The sequence below is a fragment of the Corvus cornix genome, chromosome 5, assembly GCF_000738735.6.
Source record: "Corvus cornix cornix isolate S_Up_H32 chromosome 5, ASM73873v5, whole genome shotgun sequence".
Taxonomy (NCBI): Eukaryota; Metazoa; Chordata; class Aves; order Passeriformes; family Corvidae; genus Corvus; species Corvus cornix.
Window position 1 is genome coordinate 7960122 of NC_046335.1, and position 19625 is coordinate 7979746.

General features: G+C 42.8%; 1 protein-coding gene across 7 annotated transcripts; it reads left to right on the forward strand.

Annotated features, from left to right (window-relative positions):
• The first annotated feature begins 3518 nt into the window (after window positions 1-3518).
• On the forward strand, window positions 3519-17995 carry LOC104687068 (SERTA domain-containing protein 2-like). Of its 7 annotated transcripts, none has more exons than XM_039552634.1 (5): window positions 3519-3633; window positions 4814-5013; window positions 5187-5595; window positions 6546-6664; window positions 14418-17995. In XM_039552634.1, exon 5 carries the CDS (start codon window positions 14422-14424, stop codon window positions 15271-15273), a length of 852 nt encoding a protein of 283 aa, XP_039408568.1. In that variant the 5' UTR covers window positions 3519-3633; window positions 4814-5013; window positions 5187-5595; window positions 6546-6664; window positions 14418-14421; the 3' UTR covers window positions 15274-17995. The 7 variants fall into 7 exon arrangements, with proteins under 7 accessions (XP_039408568.1, XP_039408570.1, XP_039408567.1 ...); XM_039552635.1 differs by lacking the exon at window positions 3519-3633 and having other exon boundaries at window positions 3948-5013; window positions 5187-5292; window positions 5497-5595; XM_039552636.1 differs by lacking the exon at window positions 4814-5013 and having other exon boundaries at window positions 5497-5595.
• The last annotated feature ends 1630 nt before the right edge of the window (window positions 17996-19625 follow it).

Genomic DNA, 19625 nt, shown 5'->3' on the forward strand with positions numbered 1-19625 from the left:
TGAGAAAAAGGCTAGATATGAAAAGTACTGGGTGTTGGGATTATTTTGTGTCCAGTGAGCTGACTGAAGTTCAAGACAAAGTTGTTGAATGGTTAATTGTTCAAATTGAAGCTCAGTACCATCGTTTGCTTTTGTGTCTCTGCTTTGTTCGAAAGGTATAGAGTGAAAGTGCTTTTACTTGTAAATTGTGGTTCTTTTGACAAAAGAGAACAATGGCTGATTTCCTACTCTGAGAAATATTCAACAAGGTGTTGTTAGGTTTTGTAATAACCATCTTGTGTCATCGCTTTTTCTAAAAAACTTGAGTAAGCGTAGGCTTTACCACCAAACAGAGGTTGTAAAACTAACCAGGCTTTAGTGCAGCGTGCTGTGTCTTTCTCACTTCCCTATGGAAGTACGGCAATACAGGATCATTCTGCCATTCAGCTTTAGAACAGCTAATTCATTTCAATCAAATCTGGCAGATCTCAGAGTCACTACATTTTTAGAATTTTTCTAAGTGTGGAGATATCAGAAGAAAACAGCCTTCTGTACTGATATCCAGTAATCCTGATAAGGGAGAGACATAAGTTTCCAGGCATGAGACCAGCTTCAGTTAGAGCTCCTACCTTGGATGCAGAGGTAATTAATCACAGGCATAAATCCATAGGAAAGCAGTCTTCACTAGTTCCTGTGTTCCTGGAACCGTGTTTTTCAACAGATGCCTAGTATGAAGGTAAGAAGAGTAGCAAACCTCCGGCGTTCCTTTCAGATTAGTTATATAGACACGATTGGCTTGGGGGTTGTATTTTTTCCTGGTTTATGTGAAATTTGCTGTAAAATCAAATATGCTGCTCGTGAGAATGGCATCCTGGCCTGCTGCAGTGAGTATAGTCATACCGAAAGGGCATGTTTAAATCATTAAAAAATCATATGCAATCCTCTTTTTGCCTCAAACTTAGTTCAAGTCAAAATGGGAGAGCATTAGACTCCTAGAACATGACCTGATTTGAGAACATAAGGGCCTTTTAAAGGAATTTTTTTCTCAAGAAAGACCTTACATGTGAGCTCACTCAGCCCCCTGAATTCTTCACCATGTGAGACAAGCATGGTTCCTCTAGAACATGAGACATTAACTATTGCCAAGCTAAACAAGGTTCCAGTCCTTTTATGTGAATCCCACTGTTAACACAGGCAAAAAAGTGACCAAACCCTTTGCAAATAATCACCAAATTTTTTGTCATTTCTATTAACTTCTTCAAGCGTTAAGCCATGAATCCAAAGTTCTGATGCATGCATTTAAATAACTCCAGGTTCTTTTCTTCTGTAGCTTTTGTCAGAGCATGCTTAAAACAACTGACCTTTCTAGAAACACCTGCTATAGAAGGCACATTCACCCTTTTCTATTGCACAGAACAAAAATTGGTTACAGACCAGCTGACCACCTTAGGTTAATCACTTAAGAGAGAGTGAGGAGAGCAGGATGACCAGTGTTGGTGTCTTTCTGGGAGGTCTGCTGGACTGGAGGACAATGGCTGTACCAGAGCCTCAAGGATTGCCTTGAGCTGTAGAGAAGGAGAATTGTCCAGGACTGTACTTGTGCTGCAGGGCTGCCCAGAGGTCACAGACTTTTGGCCAGCAGGAGTCAAGTCTGCAAAGCCTAGTCTTTGCTCAAGCTATGAGGACACCTTGGTGGTACTACTAGTTAAACTACCCCTTTATATTCCATATTAGACATAATGATTCCAGATCTGTCCCTTCTGCACCAGCTACCTTTGTACGCCTATCCTGTGTCTATTCCTTGGAGATAATCCCAAGCATATGGCAGGGGTCGGTCCTGGTGCAATACTCCTGGTTGTCTGGCTGACTTTAGCAGACAGAAGAATCCTGAACATCTCAGAGTTACTCCTCCACTGAAGCCACATGGTGTGGTGGGAAGGGAAGGGGTATGGGGGAGATGTTTGGTCCACTCCTCCTCCTCAGTGCTGACACTAGTCCTGCACTTAGACTTGGTGCAGCAGATGGACCATGAGGGTCAGGGTGTCACCCCTCAGCCATTTGGGGAGGTGACACAGCTCTGGCAGCGTGTCAAAAAGGATTCATTAGTGCTTCTCACGGCAGCACTCACTCCCCTTCTGTGCTCTGTGACCCCCAGCAGTGAGGTCAGAGCACAGCTGTGGCTGAGGAATGGGGGGCACCATGCTGCAGGAGAGATGTGGCCTGGAGAGACGATCCCTTTGCCCTCAGTGAGGGACCCGCAGGGGTCAGCTCTGGCTTTCTGTCTCACTCCCTTCACCCCTGCATTTGGGTCAGGCCTTGGACACTCCTACCCCTTCAGAAGTGCCCATCAGGAGACACAAGGGTTAAAATCTGTTGGACCTGAGGGTTTAAAAAAATCTGTTGGACCTGAGGGTTTATTCCTTTGCTGAATAATCACAAAAAGCATCTGACCTTTCATCGAAGTTGTAGTGTATCTCCACCAGACAATTGCAAATGTTTCCGTAGTATTTATGAGATTCACATGGAACCTTGTGTGTGAACTTGGTCTGTGCTCGCCTTCAGTGTAGGAACCTATGTGCAAATGTCCTTGAGTTTTGTTTGGTTTTACTGTCCTAGAGATTGGCTCTTTCAGAGACAGGTTTAGATCAAGCAGCTTTTTGGGGATGCATCTGGTAACCAACCCATGGCAGGGTTCCACAAAAGCTCAAAATCAATCTTTGCAAATACTTCAATGTCAGATTTTGAAATCTGGTTTGTACAAACACTCGTGCCAATGTAACTTGATTACGCAAATCCCCGTGAAAAGCAAATACGAGGTTTGAGCATGGCTAAAACCACTTCATCTTTGGAAAAAAAAAAAAAAATCAAGTGAATATTCATGGTAGAATTGTGCAATGTTTGACGTAGCTCTAGGGCTGGTCGGGAGACGTGCGCGCCTCGTTTCCCAACAGCCCTGGCACCGGGCGTTGTAAGAACGCTGCTCTGTGGAGGCCCTGGGCGTGCCTTTTACTGAAATTTGGTAGTTTTGGTCACAGACGGACTGCGAGCTTATACAAAAAAAAAAAAAAAGGCGGGCGGTGGTGGTTCTGGGCTTGGGTCCGGGCTGGCCCAGTGGCTCCGCGGAGGTTTCAAGGTGCAAGGTGCGGCGGCGGCGGCGGGCGGAGCAGTGCGGAGCAGTGCGGTGCCGAGCGCAGCCCAGCCCGGCCCGGCCGCTCCGCCACCGCCGCCAGCACGGGCGGGGCCAGCCCCGGAGCGCCGCACCGGGGGCCGCGGGACTCGGCGGCGCCCGTGTCCCCATTGGGCCAGGCCGGCGCGCGGCCCCGCCCCCCGGCGCTCCCGGCTCTCTCATTGGGCGGCACCGCGGGGCCGGCTGTAGCCCCGCCCCCCGGCTCGCCCGCCAGTCAGAAAATGGTTGCCGGGCAGGTTGAAAGGGCTGCCGGCCAATGGGAGGGCGGGCAGCTGGCGCGCGCGCCGCACGCAGCGCCCCCGCGCGCCCCGCCGCGGGAGCCGCGGGCGGAGGGAAGGGCGGAGCGGAGGCTGCCGGGGCCCGGCGGGGGTGGCGCTGCCTCCGCCTCCTCCCGGCCGGAGTCCCAGCCCCGCCGAAGGGAGGGAGCTCGGCCGGCTGCGAAGGAACGGGGGTTCCTCTGGTCCCAGGTGGGGCGCCGGTCGGAAGACGGCGGGAGGCGGCGGGAGGGCGCGGGGCTGAGAACCGGGGGCAGGGGGAGGGCAGCGGCGGGCGCGGGGTGACGGGCCGGGCACGGCGAGAGGCCAAGGCGGGCGCGGCGGGAGCCCGACGGGGCGGGGGGGGGCTCTGCCGGTGAGGGGTGGAGGGGCACCCGGTGGTGCGGTGGGAGAGGAGGGGACAGTAGGGACAGGTGGAGCGGACGGCGGGCCCCGGGGTTGCGCGGCGCGGTGCGGAGGGACGGCGGTCCCGGGAAGCTGAGCTGGGTGCGGGGGGCACAGCGAGGCCGGGGTGCGGGCACGGCGGCCCCGGAGAGCTGGGCTGGGCGCGGGGGGAGCGCCCGGAGCGCGGCCGGCGGTGGAAGTTGTTCGCGCAGTTATAATTAGCCCGGCCGGGGTCTGAGCGAGCCGGGCGGAGGAAGGGGGAGGAGTGTAACTTTTCGCAGCTCGGGAAGCCCAAGGTTGTCTCTGGTTACCGCTGCCCACGGCCGCTGTGAGGGGGGGGGAGGCGGGACGCCGGCAGGAAGCACCGACACTCCTTCCACAAAGGCCAAATGGTGGCAGGAGCCGTGGGAGCGGCTGCGGGAGGGCGGCAGGAAAGGGCTTTCCCTGAATCCCAGCGTTTCCATTCTGGCACTCCTGATCGCTGCCCCTTGGTAGTTGCGACTTATGTATATGCTGCAGTTACATTTTTAACAGCAGGTTTTGTTTGGCTCCGTAAATGCGCGTTAGTCTGGGCTACCAGCAGGTGGATAGGAGTGGAGGAGCATAAAATTGGTCTCTTTTATGCATATTGCAGATTAAGCTCGCAGATAGGTACAGTTAATAATTTCTGCCCTAGTTAGGCCTGGAATTTTTCAAACTGTGTTGGAATGCTAGTTTCTAAAAGCATGGGTAGGAGTGTTACGCAGTAATTTTCCACTTTATTTTTGATGTGGCTAAAATTCTGTCGTTCAGGCATTTAGCTGCAATGGGGGAAATACCATTAACATTGAAATGATGCTGTAATCTCAAAATTCTAAAGTTACCCCTAAACAGGTCCTAAATGGGGTGCATTTATGAAGAAACAAAAAGTAATCCACTAGACATACAATTCATAGTGATGTACAGCTACTCTGTGTCTTCTATAGTTGTCTTTTTTTTTTCCTAACAGATTGTAAAAACTAAACCTAATAACCTTACCTCTGTACTTCTTCCTGACACTCATCCCAGTGTGAAATCATACAGGGCAAAAGTCACAACTTCCACAGTTACTTCTGCAGGAATCCTTTGAAGTATATAATAAAGAAATTAAATTTGAAAACTTCTTGACTTGATCTCCTTCTAGCAAAATATTGGACTTCTAAAATACAAGTAACAGTACTATTTTTTTATCCAGTGGTTCTAATTTTGTTGGGTTTGGGGTTTCTTAACTAAGGTGCTAAAATCTAAAACTTCTCAACATTTTAGTATGCTTGTTAGCTTTGTGAAGTTGTTTTAGCGTTAAAAAAACCCTAAAATTCTAAAACATGTGTTTTTATATTCAGTGAATAGAAAATGCAGTGACTGCACACCTCTGTCTGTGACCTAGCCAGTACACTTTAATGAACCTCAATAGTGACCATCTGAAGTCCGCTGTTTCAGAGCAAATAGGTTATGAATCTTCGTTTGTCTCTTTGTTTGGGGCTTTTTAAAAAATTATTATTATTTACAGATAGCATGGATTTCCTTATACTGGGAAAGAAGTCAGCTTTGAGGAGGAGGAGGAGGGAGATGTTAATGTGTTTGTTGCTGTGGGTTAGGTTTGGCTTGCTTAGGTCACGGGCATTTTACTGCTGTTTTGCTGCATCTTTACAGTTCCAAGCTTCTGTAAGCGGAGGAGCCCTTTGGTAGCATCAGGCTATGAGTTGCTATGTAAGATGCACTGTAGGCGTTTACTTGCCCGTCTGTCTGAATGTAAGACTGCCTTTCACTATGTATTATTTTAAGATTCGTGAAATAATGTATGAACTCTTGATTTTTGATCATGAAGGACTGTGTTTATCTGGATAGTACTGATCCTTGCTCCTGTGGTGCATTTGTGAGGCAGTTTGCCATAGCTGGGTCAGGTGTCTGTGTGTGTGATGTGCACAAACAGGCATGTCACATCCAATCCTGGCTGCAGGCTGTTAGCCCCTGCAAGGGCTTTAATTCTTGGAATTCACAACTATTTGATTCTCCAGGTGGAGGTGAGACCTCAAGAGCATGGATCATGCAATTCCCTCCACATCTCCTAGCCTAGTGCATAGTTTACTGTCACTTCAGCCTTTTCATATTTCCCAGTTTCCAATGCCTTGAGTTATATTAGGGTTTTGATGGAAATGGTGCCACACGGAATATTAGACACAATCATAGGACACCTTGTCACATATCTTCTCATGCTGGTTTTGTGTATGCTGAAATAGAGGAATGTTGGGAAATTAAATTAAAATCTTAACTGCTTTTGCAGCCTGTAAGTGTTAGGAGATAATTCTGAAATGTAGTTCTTCACAGTGCATTGTATTCTCTCTCCTAATTTTGTGATTTTGGAGATGAATACAATTGTAAATTAGTGTTTGATAACCTGAAGAAATATCAGTGCAAATCCTTATCCTAAAGCCTAAAAGTTAGAGGATCAGCATTCTGTAATTTATGAAAGATAATTTCCTCATTTTATGTGTTCCCAGGTGAAACTGTTCAGTCCTCTTATTTCAGTGTATTCATGAACTTTAGGGGGTTTTACCCATGTTTATCTGTTTTAATAGAATTTAGCACAAATGATTTAAAAAGTTGTATTGAATTGTGTGCTTAATACTTCTGGTTTAAAAAAATAAAAACCACCACATAGTAATTAAGTACTCTGGTTTGGTTTTGTTTTTCCTCTTAAGTCGCCTCATCCTACCTCGGTGGATGGCTTGGCCTCTGGGATAGTTTAAGACTCTTGGATGACCACGCTTTATGCAAAATCCAGAATCTTCCTGCCTGGACTCCTTTCTGTTTTCTAAGGGTAAGTACTTGTATGTTTTTATGAAATTGTATCTTTTGGGCATAGGGCACGTTCTGATAATGGGCTGCAGATGTTATTTGTGGATTAGAATGGTAAACTGAGATATGTCTTTTAAAAACGGGATATATAATATAAAGTGAGGTGCTTAGACTTACTGGATAGTATAAACTCTTTGGCTTGAGCATTCTGAATTTCCATTACCATTTTTTATAAGGGGGAATTATTATAATGCAACAAAGCATATTGCTGTAAGATCCCATTTTTCTTGGAAATTGGTTAACTGAGGCTTAAATCTTACAGTGAAATTCACTGTTCAGCTGCTAAAATTGAGTGTTACAATCTTGTCGTGTGAGAAGGTGGCCCTTGGGATACTGAAGTAAAGTTGTGTGCTACAAGAGAAAATTTCAGCGATTTCTGATTTGGTAACTGAAAGAATAAATGCACAGTCCTCTATCAGGAGAAGAGCTTTTTTTCTTGTTTGCTTTTACTGTTAATGGTCCATTTTTTTCTGTTAAAGTATGGGCGTGCCAGTTTCTAATATTTAATAAGCTATAAGTTCCTTTATTAGTGGATCTTTTAGATCACTGTAACTCTTAAAACACGTGTCAGTGTTATGTAGGTGAATGCATCCAGTATCTCTATTTGAAGCAAGCAGGGTAAGGAAAATGGATTGAGAACTGTTCAGTTGACTAGAACAAGCTGTGAAGAGGTGTGTCATTGCATTTGCAGATCTGTTGATCCTTTGTCTCTCCAGTGAGATGCTTTGGTGGAACCGTGGTGGTTTGGTTCTTGTTGTTTCCTTTATGAGTGCTTTATATTCTCATTTAATTATAGTTTTGTTTTACTATGGGAGTTTCTAGGTTTAGTAACTCTTGATCATGTATTAGCTTTTGCCAGCTACTATTGATCCTTAGTTTAAATTACTCCACGCCCTTGTTCCACTAAAAAAAAAAAAATCCACCCAAAATTCCTGGAAAAAACATTGCTAAACACATTGTCATTAAAATATATATGTGAGCTTTGTTAGTAAATGTGGAATGAGATACACAAGTGACAGACAAGAGTGATAGTGGTTTAGTTTGGGGTTTTTTAAGGATGAAAGTTTCTCTCTACTGAGCACTGGAACACTGGAGCTGCCTCAGCAGCTCTCCCTTATACTCTAGCGTTAGATATCAGCTGCTAAGAATGTGGTTCATTTACTCTTGGGAACAGCCTGGATCTATTTGTTTTAGCTGTGGAAGGTACAGATCCTAACAGAGGAGTTCCTTCTCCAGAGTGAAATGTCATGCTCTGAAACTTAGCTGCCATAGTTTGTAAAGGAAAGCTCTTATCAGTGCTTTGTGAAATGAAATGGGAGTAAGGAACTTAGAAAGATGTCCTTAAGTGCAGGAATTTTCCAGATCCAGTTAGACATAACATAAGCAGGGTGTTGTGGGGGGTTTCAAACTAACTTCTAAATCAAGGTAAAACTTCCAAGTGCTTCCTAAACATCATTTCAGCTCCTACAATATTTGTGTATGATGCAGTTTTATTCTCTACTTCCACACATAGTGAATTACACTGGGAAGGTTATTAATTCCAGAACAATTCTCTGCTAAACTCAGTCTTCCTCTTGTTCCTTTCCTATACCTAATGAATGCTATTCAGGCTAATCTTTCTTTCAAAATGTGGGGAAATCCTTAGGTGTGGGATTCTTTCTCTGTTTTGTTTTCAGGATTGGGGTGTGTGTGTCTGGTTTTGGTTTTGGGTTTGTTTGTTGTTTTTGTTGGGGTTTCTTGAGTCTGAACAGTAGCATATCTTGGTTCTGTGTTCCAGTTACTTTGTACCAGACTTGGGTGTGTTATAGGTCAAGATTTGTTGACTAAAAAGTTGACATTAAGTCTCCTTTCTTTGACCTGCTGTTTTCTGGTGATTTCTGACTCCTGTGAAGAAGTTGTTGCATAGGAGTTTAGGTATGGGAGTAAGCCTGTAGGACTGCTCTCCTCCCTGTATGCACACTTTTAGTCACTTGTGCCTTCTCCAGCAGTTACTCATCTTGGCTAAACTGGGGCAGGGCTGAGAGGGGGGGTGGGGTGCCAATGGACTTAAACACATTTTTGTATATTTGAAAGTGTCTTCAGGTCCAAATGGCTTTTTACTTTGGTGTTTCCTAAAGCATTTAGTCCTTCCCTCACTTGCTTTTGGTAACAGCTGAGATGCTGTGTGGGGATCTCCAGCGCTTGCTGGGGACCCCAGATCAGAGGCACTGTTCTGTGTGGTCTGACAGCTTATGGTGTTATGTAAGGCATGTCCAAGTGATCAGCCCTAAGCCCAGATGGGAGGAGGGGATTTGTGCTGTGTCTGTTAACTGCACCTTCAGCCTTTCCATTTTCTTGTGCACTTTCTTCTACGTGAAATATAAGCCAATAGCCAGTCCAGCACTTAATTAAAACTATTCATGAAGTTGTGTTGCCTAAGCTAAAATGTGTGTCAGGTAGGGGAAGCATTATAATCAGAAATAGTGTGCAGCATACATCAAATAATTCTGGGAAACAGCCGTAACTGTGGGATGTTTGTCTTCCTTTGCACTTCCTGCAGATAGATGTGTGCTTGTGAGATGTGTCCGTGGAAGAGAGGGGAGGGCAGGACACCAGCTTATCAGCCATCTTTGGTCAGTCACTAGCACAAGTCTACAGCCCAGAGAGACTTCTGTCTGTCTTTACTCTTATATGGTTTCTACAGTTGTGAGACAAAGGAGACTTTGCAAGGGAATTGCCCAAATTACAATAGCAAGGAGTCTCTAATTTTGATTTTAATACGTAAGTTGCATTACTGCAAACTGGACAGGCAGCTTTCACTCATGAGATGCTTACACATCTGCAAAGCTGGTATTTTTGTCCTGTAAGAAAAAGTAATACTTCACTTTGAGACAGTCGTGGACTGAAAAATGCAACAATGTGGCTGTACAGAAAGGATCGAGCAAGTCTGAATTCAATAATATTCTAAAAAGAAAAGCCAAAAGGAACCACTATGAATTAAATTATATTTACCTGCATAGTGAAGGCCAAGTACTTTATTGATTATCTTGCTATTTAAACATATTTAATGGTAAAGAAATAACTGTTGTGTAGTTGATTACAGTGCTTGTTTTGTGCATGGAAAGTTCATGTTCAGACAATACTAACCATGGCAGTTGTGTTTGATACACTCATTATTTGTGAAGCTCTTCTCTGCTGAAAATTAAAGCTCTGTGAGGTCCTGAGTTCTAAACATTGTTTAACTTTGCTCTTCAGTTCTTCTCCCTCATCTTCCAAAAAAGTTTTTAAGTAGTAGTTTGCCCAGATAGAAGTAATTGAGGGTTTTCACATGTTGCATTATTCCTTGAGAGTGTTCCCAGCTGTACTTCCCAACCATGTGTCAGTGACAGCTGCACTGTCAGACCCTGTGACAGATGGAGCTGAAATGGTGGCACGGGCCCTGTATTGTCCTCAACACGTTGCAATGTGAATTTTTCTTGGTAGCCTGGAATGTTTCTTCTGAGTAGCTGCACCCTGACCAGGCCTGTTTGTTTGGTATTGTGTGGATTTGCCAACCAGGGATGTGCCTCTTCCCTCCCAAGTTTTTTCAAACCCTGGTATGGTGTAGGATTACAGTGCTTGGATGCTTCTTCCCATCTTAGCAGGGAGGAGTTGCTATGAAATGTCCTCCATGGAGGACTGGAAGGAACTGAGGAACATGCTGTCAGGGCAGAATTTCTCTGTAGACTCCACTGTAGTTCAGTCACGTGAATAGACAGTTTGGTACTCCCAAATACTGAGTTCACTTTGCTTTCTTTTCTCTATATCTGAAAAATTAATTTAAAAAGCATTCTGCCATAAACAGCCTGTGGCTCAGTTTGCATTACTATAATGAGAGAGAATGAGAAAATGCCAGAAAAAAAAATTGAGATGTGTTGTTCCTCATTGTTCCTGTTTTTTTCATGACAAAAGATTCTAAAATAGGTCATCTGAACGAAAAAAAAAATTTGTTGTGGAACTTTTTCAAGTTCAAGAAGAGGGTGACTTAGAGCTTGCTCCTTTTTTAATTGAACAGCTATGTACAGACCTCACATTTGAAGTTGGCATAAACTTTAATTTTTATTCAGTTTATTTACTTACAAATTATAGAGTTATCAGATTGGCACATCCCAAAATCCTGCTACTTGATCCAATTTTTTGAGATCTGAGTAGGTTCCTGGAATTAGGTTGGAATAAGGAGAGTGCAGTTTCTGGAGATTCATTGTGCTTTAGTGTGCCCAGATTGTGCTCCTCTGAGCTGGCTGTGCCCTCGTGTCAGCTGGTGGAAGGGCTGACACTGCTCCTCGTCTGGGCTCTGGGGGTTCGTGTGTGCACAGCTGCTTGTTTCCCCTGCTACCAAAAATTAGAGTAAGCATTGCATAATTAAATAATGCCATCAGCATCTTCTGCTGCAAAGTAATGCTGCGAAAGAGAGCATCTGACTGAATTTTGGGTTTGGGGTGAGATGTCGATACGCAGCACTACAGAAGAACAAGCTACTCAGAAAATACACAATAGTTAAGGATCTGATCCCGTCAGAAATTCTTGTGTTAGAAAGTAAAGCAAAACGCCTGATAAAATGTAGATTAGCTGGTAACAAAGGGGCTTTGTGTCTTTTGTAGGTCAGCAGCTGAGTGTGTTTGACAAGAACTGAAATTTAATGTCTCCTGTAGCAACCATGACACTAGTAATTTTTAAATCCCCTGTACCAATGGTACTCTGGTTTTTATTAGCCTTTTCCAAATTTTTGTGTAACCTTTGAAGTCATCTAGCTCCTGGAGGAAGAGTTAGGGATCCTTCCTGTTAGGAAAAAAAAATCAAATTTAGATAGAGTTTCTAAAATGTAAGGTAGTACTATGTTTGTGTATTTTAAAAAACATCTTGAGAGTGGGGAGTACATTAAGTAGAAACATTTTGAAGTTGGAGCAAATAGTGTTTCTTGCACTTCATTTTTATAGTCAAGCGCTATCATGCTGGAGCATTGTTACATATTTCTTAAATGCTCTGGGACAAATTTATTGAAGGAAATTTAAGGAATGAAAAGAAGGGTGTCTGCCTATATGAGCATGAAGTATTTAGTCTATCTAGACTACTGTTTGAATTGAAAAGTAAAACATGTCATTTTAAGTTGTTCCTGTGAAATTATACATCCTTGCATATCATAGTCTGCTTGCTCTTTAAGCTTGCTTACAGAATTTAAATACTAGCACATTTTTGAGATGTTAGGAATTATTGTTATTTATATAATTCAAAGAGATAAGAATAGTATGTCCTGTGTGCCTAACAAAGTGTAAATGTATATTTCAAAAAAATACTAAAAGCAGTAAATTATCAAAATCAAACATTCTGAATGTATGAAATGTCAGAATTGCTGTTTCCTGTGTGGTCATAACTTCATTCCCCTATGGGTGTAAATTTTGGTCTGTTTAATTAATTGAGAGAAAAAAAAATAAAAACAAAACAAACAGAAAAACCCCACTAGTGGGCAGTACATGGGAATGATGGTGCTTAGTGAAGGAATAGCCTTTTTGATGCATAATTTTTGTTCTTATAGTGATGCTATGAGGTAATGCCTTAGGTAGTACACAACATTTAAATGCTACTTAAAATGGAGAGTTCACAATTTTGTGAGTCTTTTATGATTTGCATAAATGCTTGTCTTCATGATGAGGGTTGGTATATTTAGCAACAGTCTACTTGTCCTGCATAATTGTGATTTTCCATAGATTGTGTCAAAAATTATCAGTTATTGACAGTATTTTCAGTAGTTTGACTGAGGATGCCTGACACAGACACTGCCTCCCCAGAATACTTCATTATTATATTTTGTGCCTGAAGTTTGTATCCAGATTTGTTCTGATTTTGTTGTAATGGAGTGCTCGGTACTGGCTGTTAGTGGGGTGCTGGAGAGGGAGAGCAATAGGTGATCAGTGTGGGAAGATGACCCAGGTGAACAGGCACACCACATCCAGACACCTGGTTTTTAAAGAGATTCAGCTGGTGCTGTGGCAGTTTAGCAGAAAACTTTGGAGAAAAACAGAGTTCCAAAGTTAAGAAATTGCAGCACTGGTAAAATTGCAAGTAATTAAACTTTGTTGCTGTTTCAAGAGTGACTATGTTAGTGAACTGAAGATAGGCCAGACTACTCCCTCCTAAGTAAAAATGCAGTCATAGGACAAGTTGAATTTCATCCAGATATGTCCTTCAAAAAAAAAAGTGCGTACAATTGAGAAGTCTGACAGTTAAACTCCTGTAGCTGCTGTCTATTTTCTCTTGTGTGTCTTGCTGAGGAGGATGCACTGCTTGCTTGCTTTCTGTTCCTCCAGAGTAGCTGAGTTCTCCAACAGCCTTGTCTGGGCAGATGGATGTAGCCATGGAGCCCTGCCATGCTTCCTGCAAATCTGGAGAAATCCTGAAAGTAAAAGAGGCTTAATCCTGCTGCCTTCTCCTTGTCCCCAAAAGTCTAGCAACAGGCTAGCAGCTGGCAGCTGCGGCCATCAGCTGAGCTATTGCTGGCAGTATCCAGTGCTCACATGAAAAGGAAGTTGGGAGGCCCTCGGCAGCACGCAGGGTCTGGATCATTGTGTGTGAAGGATCTGCCCTAATCTGCCACTGGTGTCTAATTTATGATTGCTTAATTTTTTTTAATCATTTGGGATTGAGGTGTCTGTATTCACAGACACTTTAGAATGTGTGTAACTGAGATTTTAGCAGTGTTTCTGGGCACAGTATACTCCTTTTCTGAGTTTATATGAGTGATTGCATTGGGCTTGTTGTCCCTAGTAAAACACTTCTCACTTGGGATGGTAATTGCAAAGTATCCAAGCAGGTATTTGTTTGGATCACTTACATTTTAGATGTGTGTGTGTGTACAGTTTTTGTACTACATTGTTCTAGACCTACTGTATTTCAGTGCAAGAGCACACAAAGCAGAATGAATGCAACTAAATTCTATATTTTTTTTTCCTAGCTGTTTACCGAAATTGGTCACCTTTAAAATGCTGTTTGTTAGCTTCCTGCCGGATGTTCTTAGTATGAAGTTGATGGCTTAGGCTACTTAGGTCAGTAGCAGGTTGTGAACCAGCAGCCACGAGCAGTGATTGTGTTTCTGTGAGCTCAGTGGCCCAGCCAGATTTCCTCCTATCATTTAACCAAACTACCAAGCTGTGGAATGGATATAAGGATCCCATGGGAGGCCCTGCTGTTGGTCTTGCTATAAAACAATTTTGGGTCACCAAAGAAAAAGGAGAAAAATCATTCCTATAGAGAGTTCTCAGGGACACTGGGCAAGACATTAGAATGCCTTATTGAGATCGAAATGGGTGTTGTAAACTAGCTTTGAAATCTTACCTGATGTACCCAAGAATGAATGTTAAAATGGAAGTGATTAAATATTCTGTATAGTTGTTTGATCCTTAATATAAGCATCTATTTTATTTCATGTGGACAGTCAGATATACTTAGAAGTACGTAGCTTTTTAAAAAAAGAGTTTGTGTATTTCTTCCGTGTCTTCTGTTTAGGAAAAAAAGTTGCCATTAAACAATATAGCTGGAAAGTGTATCTTGTCAATGGAAGTAGTATTGCGTAGGATTTCATTCCGTGTCTTGATGTTCTGTGACATCAAAAGTCTTAAGTTAACCAATACGTCATACACTACAAGCTTTTCAGAACTGTCTCTTGGGCCTGCCCGGGGTTATTCATAATTTCTGTCTTCCAGGTTAATGTTGGGGAGAGGCCTAAAGCGCAAGCTGAGTGACTATGAGGAGAACATGGCTGGTCTCTCGAGTGCCTTTGATTCCAGTCGAAGTCTGCCATACCCACTCAAGAGGCAGCTGGTGCTCAACATGTGCCTCACCAAGTTACAGACATACAAAATGCTGGTGGAGCCGAACCTGCACCGCTCTGTCCTCATCGCCAACACCGTGCGGCAGATCCAGGAGGAGATGAGGCAAGAGAGTAACCAGCAGCCAGTGAATATCTGCCCTGGCATTGCTCCTGCTTCTCACAGCTACACAGGGATGGAGTCACCTGGGATTGCCCTTCAGTTGCCTTCTGGTATTGGTCAGCAAGAGTCTCACTGTTGTGAGCTGCGGTCTGTGGAAGACCCCATTGAAAACAGCCTGCTGATCGTTTCAGATGATGACATGTCATCTGCTATTTCATCTATTCTGAAGGATTTAGACTTTGTAGAAGATATCAGCCCACCTACTTGTCTGGTTCCTACTGGAGATGACCAGCCAAAGTTTCCAGAAAATACTGGTCTGAAACTAGAAGATGATAGACAGGATTTGAAGGGAGCTGAATGCGTGTTTGGTTCCTTTGAGATTTCAAATTCAACCAGTTACTTGAAGGATTTGGCAATAGATGACATTTTTGAAGATATTGACACTTCAATGTATGATTCAGACTTCTGTTGCCCTCCACTAATGCCACCCAGATCACCATCTCTTGCTACAGAAGAACCATTGAAAACCTTTCCATCTTGTAATTCTTCTTCAGCAAACAACATTCAGATATGTAGAACAGATCTGAGTGAGTTGGACCACATCATGGAAATTCTGGTTGGATCCTGATATTTGTTTTACCCAAAGATACTTTTAAACTGCCACTTTCATTTGGTTTCAGGATAAAAGCCACTGGAAAAGTTGTAAAGAATTCTTTAAAAAGCAAACTAAATAATAATTTGTCCATAGTAGGATTTTCTAAATAATTCCAAAACTTATAAACCAAAAAAGTGGCAGATTTTTTTAAAAAAAATTTATTTATCAGAACTGTGCAATCATCATTTTCCTTCCAGGGTGTATGTGGAACAATGGGCACATAACCCTCATCACCCCTCATGCCTCTTTCAATAAACTTTTTTATGTGCAATTTTTAATTTGACAGAAGAATTTACATGCAAAGCAAATTTCATATGAGGTGATCTTTTACAAAGCCTCCACTTTATTTTTAATATCAGAGTCTATGCCAAGCTGGCATCTGTCAAGTTGCAGAGTTAGATTGTGTGGATTGCAGACACGTTACTAGAGATGGGTATATTTTAAAAATGAGACACGCTTTGCTTTCTTTTGGTCAGAAAAGCAGATCAAGACACGTACCAACAAAGTCTCTTGCATTTTCTAAAGCATTCAGAACTATTTATTTTTGTAAATTTTATAGTCTTTCTACATTTTACTACCTTATTTCATCATAGTTCAAATATAATGGACTTCTAGTTGGATGTGTTTAGCACTACCTCTGAGCTGAAATGCTTTAACTTTCCAATGCTTCATCTGAGACTGCAAATCTTTTTGTTTCTGTTTTTTTCTGGGGGAAAGTACTTCTAACTCAGTAAGTTGATCCTTTGACAGTGACCTAGCTGATTTGTGAAATCGAGGTTATTCAATGTTTAAAAACTTTTAAGTATTTACAAATTAATTTATATGTAGATTGTGCAATTTAACGTTTTTCTGTCAGTATTATGTGCTTAGATTTTGAATAATCTTGGCGTTCTTTAAATTAAAACTTACTATGTACAGGTAGCTTTTTATTCTCTTTTGGAAAACACTGTCCTTCAACCCTGCTTTCACTACAAATTTTAAGATGACTTTTATGTGCAATATTATTTAAAAAGATACACATTTGTATACCTGGCATTGTGGGAAGAAACGCTTCAAACTTAAAACCTCTAGCACCTTTGGAGGATACTCAGAGAGCCAACATTTCTGCGTCCTTTCAGAAGCCACACTGAGAACACTTCTTGCTGCAGCAGTGCCCACTGCTGGGACAGCCCCTGGAGCACCGCTGGGGCTGTGGGGAGTCGGTGCAGGTGGCTCTGTCCCTCCCAGGGGCTGGGACCACCTGGGCTTTGGAACCCTCGAGCTGCTGCCCAGGCTGTCTTGGGTGGAGCAGGGGTGTTTTTATACAGATACACAAACACCCTCCTCAGCTGGAGATGAGATTTGCAGTGAGAACTGTTTTTCCATAAGGCATTTTGGGTTCCGTGTTTCAGCCTGAACCGAGGTGTAAATCGATCCCTGCTATCGTCTTCTGAGTTTCACACTTGCACATTGCTTTTTGGTTTGGGTTTTGTTATTTTTTTTTCCTTGTTTTTTAATTATAAAACTTTTACTTTGTTCTTGAAAGCTGCAGCACCTGTCTTGGAAACTTGCAGTTTTAAAACCTTTGCTTTGGTTTGTTGTATTTTTTGGGTTTTTGTTCTGCTGAGACTTTTTATGAACGGAGCGTCGGCAGAGGGAAAAAATGTTGCCTGTGTGTTGCATCTCACAAAAGTTGAAATCCTGCCCTGTTGAAGGGGCCAGGATGTCACCTGGTATTTCTAGTCTTAACTGATGCTGTGGCACACCTACCTTGTGCAGAGATATCCATTTCTTACTGTGACTCTCTTGGTTAACAGTTAGCTGCCGACATAATTTGGTATCCCAGGCCAACGGAGAACCATTTCAGGTCATCCTCGCAGCCATCTGGGTTGTTTAGCAACCGAAGGGTATAAATGTATTTATATGCATATATTGTATTGATTCTAATATAAAACTTCTGATCTAAAGTATTTTGAATTGCTGGATAAAGGGATTTGTTTGAAGAGTGTATAACTAGTTCTTGAAGAGGTACAGCTTCAGAATGTACACAGATTGTGCATTGTGTATAGACTACTCTGGCTTTTCCTCAGCCTCTACTTTTGTATTAAAAATATGACTGAATAAATCCTTGAAATATTAAGGGCCTTCTGCACTGTGATGAAACAGAGATGCGGTTAAAAATGTCTTTAAATTCAGTGATGAGGGATAAAATAAAAAGACTGCATCTAATCTCTTTTAGCATTTGAAAATACGGAATGTTACTATGCAGTAAAGATATTTTGGTATGAAAATTGTATCATATAGCAAATAGTGAACACTTAATAAATCCACTTACCTTGCAGTCTCTACAGAAACAGAAGAGAAGACAACTTGCTTTTCAACATTTACATACTAAAGTTTTTTGTATACTGCAGAAAAATATTAAATTGTTGGTAGATCTTTTATCAACAATTCGAAATGCAATTTTTGTTCAAGTCCTGGCTACAGAGCTCTGTTTCTAATTGGTTGCTTGTGTCACAGTGCCAAGACCATGAGCTGGTGTGTAATGCAGTTCGGTTATGTTTGGAATTATGTGCAAAGGGAAGTTTAATTTTTAAATATGCACAAACTAATTTTAAAATCCTTCCATGTAAAATGAAGTTAGAGGCTAGTTGTGGTGGACCTATTTATTGTATGTTTGGAAATAAAAGCCACAGTTTTGCATTTAAACCAGTTATATTTTGGAGCCTTCAGTATTTGACTGTTTTAAAACCAAAGCATAAAAAAAATCTATGGCACCTTGCCACCTTTCCTTTGGTCTTTTACTCACAAAGACGTAACATTGTCCCTGGGCTTTTGAACCTTTTTTCCTTCTCCACACACCCCCTCTTCCCCATGCCTTGTCTGTAGGAATACTAGACACCTTACAAACCTGTACAGAACTTACACATGCCAGGCAGCATAACAGCGTTGGACATGAGGTTTCCACAAACCCTGAAGGATGGATTCCTTTAGGGAAGCACTGCAGCCTGAGCTGGGTGCCTCCAGTGAGGGACTGTGAACACTGAAGTTCCTGGGCAGTTTTGCCTATACAATAATAATAGTACCCATAATAACGTTAAAGTTTGGGATCTTCATGATCATTGCTCAGTGGTCGTTGTCTTGCACAGCATCGTCTCCTCCCAGCTTTGGAGCCTGAGTCTGCAGTTTGGAATTTGGAATCTTCTAATAATATTATACTCATTTACCACAATCCATAGGCTTTGTCTGTATCAGCTATTAATATCTAAGCTGCAGCTTTGCTCCTGCTCTTAATTGTCCTAAAAAACACTACACCCTCACGTCCCCTTTGTAACCAAACAAGGGATGGCTCACAGAGCGTTTTTCCAGCCGGTGGGGCAGGGGCATTCCTGTTGGGAGCAGGTGCCACGTGTTCTTAGCACTTAGCTGTCCTCTGGGCTTTGTCTCCAGTGCAGTGTGAGGTGCTCGCAGCCCCTGCAGTTCTTGGTGTGCCTTCAAGGGTTGCTGTGCCTGAAAGCAAGTGTCAGATACAAGTGTCCTTGACACGTGGAGTGGTGACTCTTCAGGCCTGCATGCTGGTCAGGCTGGACAAAAGCCCTGCCACTCTGGGCTAGTGAAAGGCTGCTCGTACAAATCAATCCAGCAGCTTCAGATTTAGAGGTTTCCATCCTCTTCCTGTTGTGGACTTTTAAAACGAGATCCTGACTCTTGTAAAATGAGCTTCAAGGTTTATTTTAAATTGAGGCAGAATCACCATTTCCCCTCATTTTTAATCATTTCCATAAAGAGGAGCCTCTTTATGTGCCATTCTAAGAGTTACGTCAAATTCCCTCCATTTTAAGGGGGGGAAAAGCATTCATATCATACACATTGAGGCATAACGGAGCACTCTCCAGCAGCTTTCACTGATGAGACTGCAGTGGCTGCTGCTTACAGACTTCCTCCTCCCTTTGTCCTGCAGCCTGCTGACCACAGTGTGAAAAGCAACAGGTTTAGAATGAACTGCACAGAAATCCGGTGGTGTGACCACCGTGCCATCAGCGCTCTGACTGACTCACTCCTGAGGAAGCCGCTACGGATGCTGCAGCACAGAGCTGAGCCTGTGCCCGTGGCAGCAGAAAACGCTGCCTTACGAGGGTGTGCTGCAGTTCAGTGTTTTAAGAAAATATTTTTGAAGCTTTCAGAGCAAGCTGAGACTGTTTAAAGATGGTGTAGGTTTTCATACACTTGCATCGATCTTAGCCGTGCTGAAAGATCTGAGCTAAAAAGCATTCAGAGCAGCACAGCTCAGTGCAGTGCTGCTTCAAACAGCTCGCTGGGGAGGTCTGGGTGCTACACAGAGTGCT

Excerpts from the sequence above, each read along its gene's own strand:
- LOC104687068 (XM_039552634.1), top strand. The coding sequence starts at position 14,422 with ATGTTGGGGAGAGGCCTAAAGCGCAAGCTGAGTGACTATGAGGAGAAC.